This window comes from Lipotes vexillifer, unplaced genomic scaffold (genome assembly GCF_000442215.2).
Source record: "Lipotes vexillifer unplaced genomic scaffold, Lipotes_vexillifer_v1.1 scaffold2116, whole genome shotgun sequence".
NCBI classification, from domain to species: Eukaryota; Metazoa; Chordata; class Mammalia; order Artiodactyla; family Lipotidae; genus Lipotes; species Lipotes vexillifer.
Window position 1 is genome coordinate 560,828 of NW_006791713.1, and position 13,082 is coordinate 573,909.

The 13,082-nt window shown below is 41.9% G+C and overlaps 1 protein-coding gene across 1 annotated transcript in view; it reads left to right on the forward strand.

Moving 5' to 3' along the window:
- The window catches only part of XPO4 (exportin 4), a 108,366-nt gene that overhangs the window by 56,423 nt on the left and 38,861 nt on the right, over nucleotides 1-13,082 (forward strand). The window contains exons 8-9 of the mRNA XM_007464508.1: nucleotides 874-1,031; nucleotides 1,257-1,431. Coding sequence (XP_007464570.1) covers nucleotides 874-1,031; nucleotides 1,257-1,431 — 333 coding nt within the window. The remainder of the gene's footprint in view (nucleotides 1-873; nucleotides 1,032-1,256; nucleotides 1,432-13,082) is intronic.

Below are 13,082 nucleotides of genomic sequence, written 5' to 3' on the forward strand. Positions count from 1 at the left end.
AGAGGGGCTGGAAAAGTCAAATCCTTGTGGAAAGTAGAAAGTGGCCACAGTAAATGTGGTGGATGAAGATAAACAATTACCTGTGATTTCTCTGCTAAAAATATTTTCCTTGTCTGTTTTAATTATGTAAGTCTGAGAATATTAATGACACTGTAAAATTAGGGAGCAATATTTTGGGAGTGTTTCCTTCATCAGAACACTGTATGCCAGGTGTTTCACCTCAGTATTGCAGCACTGAAATAAATTCTATGTGAGGTTTAAAGTGAATTTAAATATAATTTAAGTAAAATTTAAACATTAAAAAAATTTATTAATAGCAATGATATAGGATAAAATGAGATTCAAATAAATTGTAGGCAATATCAGAGTTGATGAAAGACCATGTTAATATATTGTTTGAATGAGTGAATTTCTAGGGATTGGAGGGCATGTTGGTTTTGCGAGTGTGTAACTGTCTGCTTCCAGGGAAGCAGCATCTATATGCTCTTGCCCGAACTTTGCTAACTTTAGCAAGAAGCTGCAGCGAGGCATAGTTAGCATAATACAGATGACTGTCGTTGCTGCTGTTTTTAGAAGAAGCAGTATGTCTGACTGGCTGGCATCTGTTTCTTTGTCATAACACGCCGGAGACAGTTCAGTTTTCAAAATGTAGGTAGCTCTCCACTGACAATTAATTGGTATGTTTAAAATCATGGCCTATAACATAAAGTGGACTGAGGGACAATTTTCAAATTTAGTTTAACTTGGGAATTTCTAGTTTTCTAGAAATGCTCAGCTACAGTGAATTTTTCTCTCACCTCGTTTGGCACGATAGACACGTGACCCTTACAAAAGAAGAATTTATGTTTATGGATTAGCGATTCTTTCTAACAGGTACATCGAAAAATCAGAGAAGATTCCGACATGGCACAAGACTCCCTGCAGTGCCTCGCCCAGTTAGCTTCTCTTCACGGACCCATCTTCCCCGACGAAGGGTCCCAAGTGGATTATCTCGCACACTTCATTGAGGGCTTACTGAATACCATCAATGGGTAGGTATCCTGGCCCTTAGAACCAAAAAGGAGCTTCAGTTCTTCCTCATGATTAACAGTGGAGGAAAAAAGAAACTAGCGATTCCCCTGCTTTTATATTTTAGAGTTATATGTGTCCGTTGAAATGAGTACACAGAGATGTGCCTTTGAAAATGAATGGGTGCATGTTTGGAAACGAGTTACCTCTGCTCCACTTAACGCTGATGCTCATGCCTTGGGTTGTAGAATTGAGATAGAAGATTCTGAAGCTGTGGGGATCTCCAGCATCATCAGCAACCTGATAACTGTGTTCCCTCGCAACGTCTTAACCGCCATTCCAAGCGAGCTCTTCTCGTCCTTTGTGAGCTGCCTGACACACCTCACGTGCTCTTTCGGGCGCAGTGCTGCACTGGAGGAGGTGGTGAGTGGCTCCGACTGAACCGCGCTGTCTCGCAGGGGGACCTGCTCTGCCTCTGAAGCGTGTCTCATGGCCACTAATTGTTTTAAAGGAGTGCGTTTTTGTTTATATGTGCAAATCATTTGGCAATCTGTGCTTGGGAACATGACTTCTTAAAAATTTGTGGAAAATCACTTTAGTAGACTAAATTTTATTTGTCTCAAGATTTTATTTTATTTTATTTTATTTTTTAAAAAATTTTTGGCTGCGTTGGGTCTTAGTTGCCGCACGCGGGCTTTCTCTAGTTGCGGCGAGCAGGGGCTACTCTGTGTTGCGGTGCGCGGGCTTCTCGTTGCGGTGGCTTCTCTTGTTGAGGAGCACGGGCTCTGGGCGCGCGGGTTCAGTAGTTGTGGCTTGAGGGCTCTAGAGCGCAGGCTCAGTAGTTGTGGCGCACGGGCTTATTTGCTCTGCAGCATGTGGGATCCTCTTGGACCAGGGCTCGAACCTGAGTCCCCTGCATTGGTAGGCGGATCCTTAACCACTGTGCCACCAGGGAAGTCCCTGGTCTCAAGATTTTAAGTTGAGATAATTTAGTACCTGAAAGTAGGAAATGGAATGAAATGTTTTTATTAAAAACTATGTTGAAAGCCATTTTAATAATAAACTCTTTAAGTTCAAGGGGTGCTAGGAACTTTATGGTATGGTTGTGATTGTGTATAATTTTAAGTGTTTTTTTAGAATTTAGAAATCTTGGGCTTATCTGGAAATTATGTAAATATAATTTAGTTCAAATAATTGTAACCCTGCTTATTTTGATTAATTTTTTTTGGTGTTTTTTTATGGTTTTAATAATATATCTTGGTAAATTTTAATTTGCATTAAAATTAAGACCAATTACTGTAGTACAGCTGTTTTTTGGTACAGATTTTTAAATGCTTATCTTCCACATTTTATATTTAATTTGGAAAACTCGTACTAAACTCCTTGACAACACAGCTGTGTTTGTAACAGTTACTGGGAATAACTATGTTAATCTTGGGAAGTAATTGATTTTTTCCCTACCAAGTAGTTACTAAATTGTTGAAACTAACTGTTTTTTTAATGAAATGTAGATTCTTTTCAAAGATTGTAAGGGTAAAAAGAATATTTGTAGACCTCTGATAGAATTTCATGTTAAGTCCGAGCGGTTGTTTTGTTGGGGGTTTGGCAATATGTGTGGGAGTGATTTGTGCCCCTTCAGAGGTGTCAGAGCACGAAGAACTCGGGAATGACTGTGTTCACAACAGTGGGCACCCCAGTGGTTTGACGGGAAAGGAACCAGGCCAGGAAGTTATTTATGTGTTGGAAAGTGTCGGTCATGGAGGAATAGAAGTTTACGGGCCTCATATGTGAGGTCTGAATTTCTAGGGAGAAAAATCATGTACTAAGCATGGAAACAGAGGGAAATTTTAAGTATTTAAGCTGTACTCAAACTCTTTTCAAATGATCAAAAATTCTGAATCACTCGGGTTTCACGTAACATCCCCCTTTCCCCCACCCCCTCCCCCTTGGTTGAATGTCACGTTGATCACATGTTTAGAAACACAGCTGCCTTTTATTATAGTTTGTTTGTGGGTTAAGGATGCTTCTAGAGGAATTGCTGGAAGATTTGTAACATTCTTGGCTTGCACATTTGAGGTTTAGAATTTATTTTGCCTAGGGGACTAACAACTTGGAAAACAATTTTTCTGCCGAGGTTTGACCTAGAAGTATTGGGACACAGGGAGCCTGGATGCGCTTTCAGAGAGTAGATGTTTAATTGTGCTTCACAGGGAGGCATGCACTGTACCTAATGGGCCTCATTCAGGAAAACGGCTATTTCTTTTCCTTTCTTTTAATTGGTCGATTTCTTTTAATCTGTTTATGACGTTTAAAAAATGGTGTTAGAAACAATTGGTTATCCATGAAAAAGGCAGAGGGAATAGATTAGTCTGATGCTTTTGCATGACTCATAGCAGCCAGATTGGCGAGGGTTGGTGAAGTTGAGGGCTAACGGGGGTCCTTGCACGATGAGTTACCAGAAGACCAAGCGAATCCTAAGTGTATCTCGTGGGGTTTTCATTCTGGCTGTGTGAGCTGGGGGCGGGGCCTGGGGAGTGGGCAGCGGGCAGCGAGGTGCAGGGGCAGACCCAGTCCGGCTGCGGTGGAGCTTCTGGGACGCCGGCCAGGGCACCTCGTGCACAATACATAGTTGTTGATCTGAGATGGCAAAAGGTATAAAGAAATGAGCTTATACATAAAAATTGAAAAGTTGAAGCATATTAAAAAAAAACTGCTTTGGGGAGTCATGTGTGGTGAGAAAGGTCATGAACTTTTGAGGGAGACGCTGCGGCATGAGCCAGAAGTAGTCCTCAGCTGCAGGGCCTTGGGCAGGTTGCTTTACCTTCTGTGAGCGTGTTTCCTTGCGGTGTACTTAGGATACTGGTCTCTTCTGATGTTTCGTGGGGTGGATTAACAATGTGAAAGTGCCCCTACGGTGTGCACAATAAAATGTGGAATTATAATGATACAAATCAACCTTTATAATGGGCTTTACTAACAGCCTGTCCTATGAGTAAGACCAGTTCTTGAGTTTTGTTGTTTAATGCAAATCAGTAATATTATTTGTTTGTTTATTTTTTAAAATGTTGTCTTTTGTGATTTGCTCTCAAATTATATCTTTTTTATTTTTTTATTTTTTTATTTTTATTTTTTGCGGTATGCAGGCCTCTCATTGCCGTGGCCTCTCCCGCTGCGGAGCACAGGCTCCGGACGCGCAGGTCCAGCAGCCATGGCTCACGGGCCTAGCTGCTCCGCGGCACGTGGGACCCCCCCTCCGCCCCAGACGGGGGCACGAACCCGCGTCCCCCTCATCGGCAGGTGGACTCTCAACCACTGCGCCACCAGGGAAGCCCTATATCTCTTCTTTAAAACAAATTTATTTATTTATTTTTGGCTGTGTTGGGTCTTCGTTGCTGCGCGTGGGCTTCTCATTGCAGTGGCTTCTCTTGTGGTGGAGCATGGGCTTCAGTAGTTGCAGCACGTGGACTCAGTAGTTGTGGCACATGGGCTTAGTTGCTCCGTGGCGTGTGGGATCTTCCCAGACCAGGGCTTGAACCCGTGTCCCCTGCATTGGCAGGCAGATTCTTAACCACTATGCTACCAGGAAAGCCCCAAATCAATAATTTTAATATTAGGTTTTTAAAAACAATTTTAATCTTGTGAAATGTTTTGTTTTTATTTAATATTGAAAGAGTTTCTTTTCCCAGTAGGAAAACAGATTCAGCAAAACACTTTTTTTTTTTTTTAGTTGTGCTCAGGAAGGAAGGTTTTATTTTTATTTTTTAATTTTAAAAATTTATTTATTAACATATTTGTTGGAGTATAATTGCTTTACAGTGGTGTGTTAGCTTCTGTGTTATAACAAAGTGAATCAGCTATACATATATATATAACCCCATATCTCCTCCCTCTTGCGTCTCCCTCCCACCCTCCCTATCCCACCCCTCTAAGTGGTCACAGAGCACCGAGATGATCTCCCTGTGCTATGTGGCTGCTTCCCACTAGCTATCTATTTTACATTTGGTAGTGTGTGTATGTCCATGCTACTCTCTCACTTCATCCCAGCTTACCCTCCCCGCTCCCCGTGTCCTCAAGTCCATTCTCTACGTCTGAGTCTTTATTCCTGTCCTGCCCCTAGGTTCATCAGAACCATTTTTTTTTAAGATTCCATATATATGTGTTAGCATACGGTATTTGTTTTTCTCTTTCTGACTTCACTCTGTATGACAGACTCTAGGTCCATCCATCTCACTACAAATAACTCAATTTCGTTTCTTTTTATTGCTGAGTAATATTCCATTGTATATATGTGCCACATCTTCTTTATCCATTCATCTGTTGATGGCGACTTAGGTTGCTTCCATGTCCTGCCTATTGTAAATAGTGCTGCAGTGAACATCATGGTACCCAGCAATACACTTTTGTTTTACTGTGGTATTTTTTCAAAACTATATTTATTTAGGAATACATATAGATTGTCTCCTGTTTTAGGAACTCAGGTCTTAGATGGTGATTATGTTGCTGTAGCAAGAAGAAAAAGAAAGCAACTTCATGGGAAGAAAAATTCTTGATACTAACATGTATTCTTGAACTATGTTCTTGTTTGGTGGCTGTAGCGTGTGTATGAAGAGAGGCTGTTATTTATGACTGCCCTCAACTTGTAGTGAACTGAAAGTCTCAGCTCAAAAAGAGCAACTCCAGTCTTCAGCCACTTTATTCTATTGGCTGTTAAAATTTCTTGGTGTTGGGCTTCCGTGGTGGCGCAGTGGTTGAGGGTCCGCCTGCCGATGCAGGGGACATGGGTTCGTGCCCTGGTCCAGGAAGATCCCACATGCCGTGGAGCGGCTAGGTCCGTGAGGCATGGCCGCTGAGGCTGCACGTCCAGAGCCTGTGCTCCGCAACGGGAGAGGCTACAACAGTGAGAGGCCCACGTACAGCAAAAAAAAAAAAAATTTCTTGGTGTTAACTTGAGGCTTCCTGAAGCCAAGAATTTTTTCGTTGCACCTGAGAAATCAAATTTTTGTCTATTGCTAGACTGGAGAGGTGAGATGGATTATAAGATGAAATTATTGCCTTAAAAATTAAAATCCTAACAAAATAATTGTTCATATTATTATGTCAACTGTTTTATAAAATGTTTATAACACTAGTACTTGCATTTGAATTGATTCAGTGAAATTTGAAGAGAATATGGCTTGAACTCTAGACTCTCATTTGTTTCTTGGTTTCTTTTGTCGGTTAAGTTCAGCCCCCAGTAGGTTCATCAGCCAGAAGCCACATAACATGTTAACTGAACAGAGCAACCATCATGGTCCTTAAACTTTGAAGTGTGTGTGTGTGTGTGTGTGTGTGTGTGTGTGTGTGTGTGTGTGTACGTGCGCATGGGGGCTGTGGGCTGGATATGTAAGGGAGGTGGGAGGTGATGGTAGTAAACTTTACAAAGGAAGAACTTCACATTTCATTTTAGTGCATTTGTTCCCTGACCTCAAGACCAGCAAAGCCAAGGTAGAAGAAGAAGAATCTTGATAAAGTTGTTGGGAAGAGAGCCCATTATAGAGTGTAAGGCAGCACACTAATTGTGCAGTTCCTTGGGTGAGTTGAGTGCATTTAAAGTTCAGCATTCTTAACTCAAAATCTAGTTTCTCCAGCTCAATGGATGATTACTCTGTGGAGAGGAGGTGTGGTGAAAGAAATGCATTGAAGCCGAGTTACAAATGGAGAGGTGGGAAGCAGGAATTTGGGGGTGTTTCAGGGATAAGAGGGAATAACTTACTGTCTGGAATGGTGATGTCAGTACACCACACAAATGTGTGGTCGACCCTGCACCTTAACTCCCGGGGGAAGGGATGGTTTGAGAAGCTGTGCCAACCTCCCTACCCAGCATTCTGCTGGCCGGGGAGGAATGAATGGATGATAGTCCAGAGGGCGACACAGCTGTCCAGCTGCGCTGTGTGCACACATTTCCTCTGCCTGTTGATCAGAGAAGAATTAAATGAGATGCATGAGTAGCCTTGCACATGTAAAGTATGCTTCTTTTTGATCCTAACAGTGGCTTTACCTCTGTTCAGGATATTTGAAAGAAAATTGGTTACTATTACAACTTAAATACAGATTCTTATTAAAAGAATCCTTAAAATAATTTCCATGTTTCATTTAATTCTGGTTGGGTCGTAATTTTGCCATGCAGTGTTTCCTAACTTGGATATGAGTCAGCCCTGATTTTTCAGTCTGCTTCCAGTCCTAGCACAGAACCAATGTTTGTTTTACAGAATTCTTGCACTTGAGATAGAATGTAGTGGATTTAGATTAAAGCTTATTTATTGTCATAACTGTGGCTTCTATAGTAACCTTTGTATTGCTTACAAGACTAGCATTAGAAACATAACCAGATCTAATGGGCCAGAGTTTTGAAAATGGACGCTAGAATGAGGTGGAAGAAGAGATGGCCCTCCTACCTCAGGTAAGGCAGGTGAGTCCCAGCATTGCCGGCCCCATGGGAGTACTGCTGAGTCGGTTCAGTTCCGTGAATATTTACCCATCACCTACATGTGCCAGGGACTGTGTTTGATGAATATACGTTCTTTAGCATTAAGAATTTGGAAATACATATATGTTTCCAAAAGGAAAAAGTTATGTTAATCTAGGAGCGTAACATTTAAAAACTCTCTGAAAATTACACCTTGGACTCTTGGTGTGTTTGTGGGGAGTCGATTTTTTTTACGTGATCTATTTATAGGATTCTTCTAGCAGCTGCACTGCTTGTCCACTAAGTCAATTTCTCTTGGGGGATTTCAGAAGCCAGGAATACTGTCAGCTGCATAGGTAGTCAGGAGTCAAATTAATTCTGTGCTGTCAGGACTGGCTAGGGGAAAAAAAATGAGAGAATGAATTAATTTCTTTTGCATTTGACATTCAAAGGCTTCTGAATTCTTTTTAAAATGGAGAGCTCATGATCTGTTTGTGACATTTCTGCGACTTTTCTCTGTATTGCCATTGTTGCTTTATATGATGCTACACTAGGAAAGAATATTTATAGCAGATGAATAGCAGCATGATCTATTATAATTCAATCTTGAATCTTTCATATGCCCTTTCTTATTGTTTCACACCGTGCAGTACATGTATTATTTGACCTGTCATTGGACTTGGGGGTTATGGCAATGCCTGTAAATTTTAAACTTACTGTGAAATATTCTGTTCACGTAAAGTAAAAGCTTTATATATATATATATATATATATATATATATGAACATTTGTAAAGGATAATAAAATGAACAACTGTTTGCCAGCCATGCAGATTAAGAAACACTATACTGATAGGACCTTTTCCCCCTTCATTTACCTGGAGTTTCCCCATCTGTTGTTATAAGCACGGTTTATGTTGTGCAGACTTATTTCTGCCAGTTGATTTTGTATCATGTTTGCAAATGAGCGCTGCCAGGGAACCCCTGGCCAGTGCTGTTGGCTCCTTTCCCACCCCTCTGCAACCTCTTGACTGTTCAGTTTGCTTTCGTTCCCAAGTCCTTACGAGAGCAGTAGAGCAGCCCCAGGCTCTAAATAGGGAACACAGAATTCAACAGGGTTACTCCTCAGAAATGAAACATTCCATGTGAGAGCTAATGGCCCACACCCACCTTATTGCAATTTTTATGTCTATGAATCATAATGCTTTTCTTTTTCGTTAATAAATAAGTAAATTTATTATTATTATTATTATTATTATTTGGCTGTGTTGGGTCCTCGTTGCAGCGTGTGGGCTTTCTCTAGTTGTGGCGAGTGGGGGCTACTCTTTGTTGCGGTGCGCAGGCTTCTCATTGCGGTGGCTTCTCTTGTTGCAGAGCACGGGCACTAGGTGCACGGGCTTCAGTAGTTGTGGCTCGTGGGCTCAGTAGTTGTGGCTTGTGGGCTCTAGAGTGCAGGCTCCATAGTTGTGGCACATGGGCTTAGTTGCTCTGTGGCATGTGGGATCTTCCTGGACCAGGGCTTGAACCCGTGTCCCCTGCATTGGCAGGCGGACTCTTAACGACTGCGCCACCAGGGAAGCCCCTATGGATCATAATGCTTTTCTTAACAGACTCATGGAACTTATGTTTACATATGAAGATAGCACTCAGGGTCAAAGAAAGAGCTTTCCGATTTCATAGAAATGATTCGGAGTTGTCACGTTGGTTATTTGCTGTTTGTAGGAAAAAAGCTATTGGAGTTCTTTGCAGCATAACAGATATTAGAACTACTGTAGCACAGGATTTATCATGCATACTTTTACAGTATCTAACGTTAGGGACACATGCACACTTAATTTTTTTAGAACAGTTTTAGATTCACAGCAAAATTGAGTGAAAATACAGAGTTCCCACCCCTGCCCCAGTACACCCAGCCCCCCGCCATCAGCATCCCTACCAGAGAGTGCATGTGCTACACCTGATGAACCTGCACCGAGGCCGTCATCATCCTGAGCCCATGGTCTACATCAGAGTTCACTCTTTGTGTTGTACACTCTATGGGTTTGGACAAATGTGCAGGGATGTGTAGCCACTGTTACAGTCTCATGCAGGCTAGTGTCACTGCCCTGAAAATCCCCTGAGCTCTGCTCTTCACACCCCCACCCAGCCCCTGGCAACCACGGATCCTTTTATTGTCTCCACAGTTTGGCCTTTTCCAAAATGTTGTATAGTTGGAATTGTACAGTAATGTTAGATTTTAATCCGAAGTTCACATCATTGTTAAAAGGCGGAGCAGTTCCACATACTGAAAGTTGTCTTTCCCAAGCTTCATTTGCCAACATGTCCAGAGACAAAATGTACTGCTGCTTCTATATGTCCAAATAGTCACCAGACACAAAAGCAGATTTCTTTCTGCGGCTGAAGAGCTGCAGGTTCACCTCCAGTACACTTGCAGGTTAATTATGGACGTCGACATGTCAGTGCTGATAGCATGTTTTGGTTACCTTCTCCACCCTCCGTTCCCAAATGGGGGAAAGTGGAGTCAAGTAGCCTCCTAAGCTCTGCGCCCCTCTCCAAAGCCCTCCTGGCAGCAGGCCTGAGCCACCCCAGGCACGAGCAGAGTGTCTGGCTTGGGCCCTCGTCATCTTGGGGCACGTGCTCTGGCTCGGCGGCTGGGTCTTGGCCAGAGGGGCTGTGGAGCAGGGCCAAGGTATTAGGAAAAACCACTCAGCTGGGTTTCAGTTCTCTGTGATTAGACTGAAAGATTTAGCTGCCAATTGTCATCAGCCAAATTTCTCACACTTTGCCTGATGAGTTACTTGTATTGGTTTCCAAGTGGAACAGAGGCCCTGTACAAGTTGGCAGTTCTTATTTTAAATCACCATCCAGTGAGTAGGGGCTCTGATGGTCCGCTGTGATCTTCTGTTTTCTCTAATATCAGGGCTCTATGGGAGGAATTATGGAATGCTCTTGCAATAGTAAAAGGCTTATAAGGCTTTTCCATTTTATTTGTACTTTTCTGTATCTGAATGATTAAACCATGATAAGCATGCATTGCATATGTGCTAGGGAACAACAGAGAGAGTTCTTAGAAATGCCCTACTGCTTCCTTCTGAGCTGTGGGGTCAGAGGATGCTGTTCCTCTTAAGATATGTTACCAGTCCGTTTATTTTGGCAACATAAACTGTTAAGACTTAACAAATGATTTCTGCAAAGCACATGCTTTAAGTATGCAGAAACAGTCTTACTCATCTCCTGCTCTGGTACTTAGCTGGCATTAGTGATTTCTGCTGCAGGCACACACCAGCTGCTGCAGCGACCAGATGGGCACTTACCTGGCCTTTTGTTTAAAAATTTTTTTAACATCTTTATTGGAATATAATTGCCTTACAGTGGTGTGTTAACTTCTGCGGTGTAACAAAGTGAATCAGCTATACATAAACATACGTCCCCATATCTCCTCCCTCTTGCGTCTCCCTCCTACCCTCCCTATCACCCCTCTAGGTGGTCACAAAGCACCAAGCTGATCTCCCTGTGCTATGTGGCTGTTTCCCACTAGCTAGCTGTTATACACTTGGTAGTGTGTGTATGTCCATGCCACTCTCTCACTTCGTCCCAGCTTACCCTTCCCTCTCCCTGTGTCCTCAAGTCCAACCTCTGTGTCTGTGTCTTTATTCCTCTCCTGCCCCTAGGTTCTTCAGAACCATTTTTTTTTTTAAGATTCCATATATATGTTAGCATACGGTATTTGTTTTTCTCTTTCTGACTTACTTCACTCTGTATGACAGACTCTGGGTCCATCCACCTCACTACAAATAACTCAGTTTCATTTCTTTTTATGGCTGAGTAATATTCCATTGTATATATGTGCCACATCTTCTTTATCCATTCATCTGTCGATGGCCACTTAGGTTGCTTCCATAGCGTGGCTATTGTAAATACTGCTGCAGTGAATATTGTGATACATGTCTCTCTTTGAATTATGGTTTTCTCAGGGTATATGCCCAGTAGTGGGATTGCTGGGTCATATGGTAGTTCTATTTTTAGTTTTTTAAGGAACCTCCATACTGTTCTCCATAGTGGCTATATCAATTTACATTCCCACCAACAGTGCAAAGGGTTCCCTTTCTCCACACCCTCTCCAGCATTTATTGTTTGTAGATTTTTTGATGGTGGCCATTCTGACTGGTGTGAGGTGATACCTCATTGTAGTTTTGATTTGCATTTCTCTAATGATTAGTGATGTTGAGCATCCTTTCATGTGTTTGCTGGCAATCTGTATATCTTCTTTGGAGAAACGAGGTCTTCTGCTAACTTTTGGATTGGGTTGTTTGTTTTTTTGATATTGAGCTGCATGAGCTGCTTGTATGTTTTGGAGATTAATCCTTTGTCAGTTGCTTCATTTACGAATATTTTATCCCTTCATCTTGTTTATGGTTTCTTTTGCTGTACAAAAGCTTTTAAGTTTCATTAGGTCCCATTTGTTTATTTTTGTTTGTATTTCTGTTTCTCTAGGAGGTGGGTCAAAAATGATCTTGCTGTGATTTATGTCATTTATGTCATAGAGCGTTCTGCCTATGTTTTCCTCTAAGAGTTTTATAGTTTCTGGCCTTATATTTATTTTTTTAAAGTAAATTTATTTATGTATGTATTTATTTATATTTATTTATTTATTTATTTATTTATTGTCTGAGTTGGGTCTTTGTTGCTGTGTGCGGGCTTTCTCTAGTTGCCGTGAGCAGGGGCTGCTCTTTGTTGCGGTGCATAGGCTTCTCATTGTGGTGGCTTCTCTTGTTGCGGAGCACAGGCTCTAGGTGTGCGGGCTTCAGTAGTCGTGGCACACAGGCTTCAGTAGTTGTGCCATACAGGCTCTAGAGCGCAGGCTTAGTAGTTGTGGTGCACGGGCTTAGTTGCTCTGTTCCATGTGGGATCTTCCCAGACCAGGGCTCAAACCCATGTCCCCTGCATTGGCAGGCGGATTCCTAACCACTGCACCACCAGGAAAGCCCTGGCCTTACATTTAGGTCTTCAATCCATTTTGAGTTTATTTTTGTGTACAGTGTTAGGGAGTGTTCTAATTTCATTCTTGTACATGTAGCTGTCCAGTTTTCCCAGCACCACTTATTGAAGAGGCTGTCTTTTCTCCATTGCATATTCTTGCCTTCTTATCAAAGATAAGGTGACAGTATGTGCGTGGGTTTATCTCTGGGCTTTCTATCCTGTTGCATTGATCTATATTTCTGTTTTTGTGCCAGTACCATACCGTCTTGATTACTGTAGCTTTGTAGTGTAGTCTGAAGTCTGGGAGCCTGATTCGTCCAGCTCCGTTTCTCTTTCTCAAGATTGCTTTGGCTGTTTGGGGTCTTTTGTGTTTCCATGCAAATTGTGAAGTTTTTTGTTCTAGTTCTGTGAAAAATGCCATTGGTAGTTTGATAGGGATTGCATTGAATCTGTAGATTGCTTTGGGTAGTATAGTCATTTTCACAATGTTGATTCTTCCAATCCAAGAACATGGTATATCTCTCCATCTCTTTGTGTCGTCTTTAATTTCTTTCATCAGTGTCTTATATTTTTCTGCATACAGGTCTTTTGTCTCCTTAGGTAGGTTTATTCCTAAGTATTTTACTCTTTTTGTTGCAGTGGTAAATGGG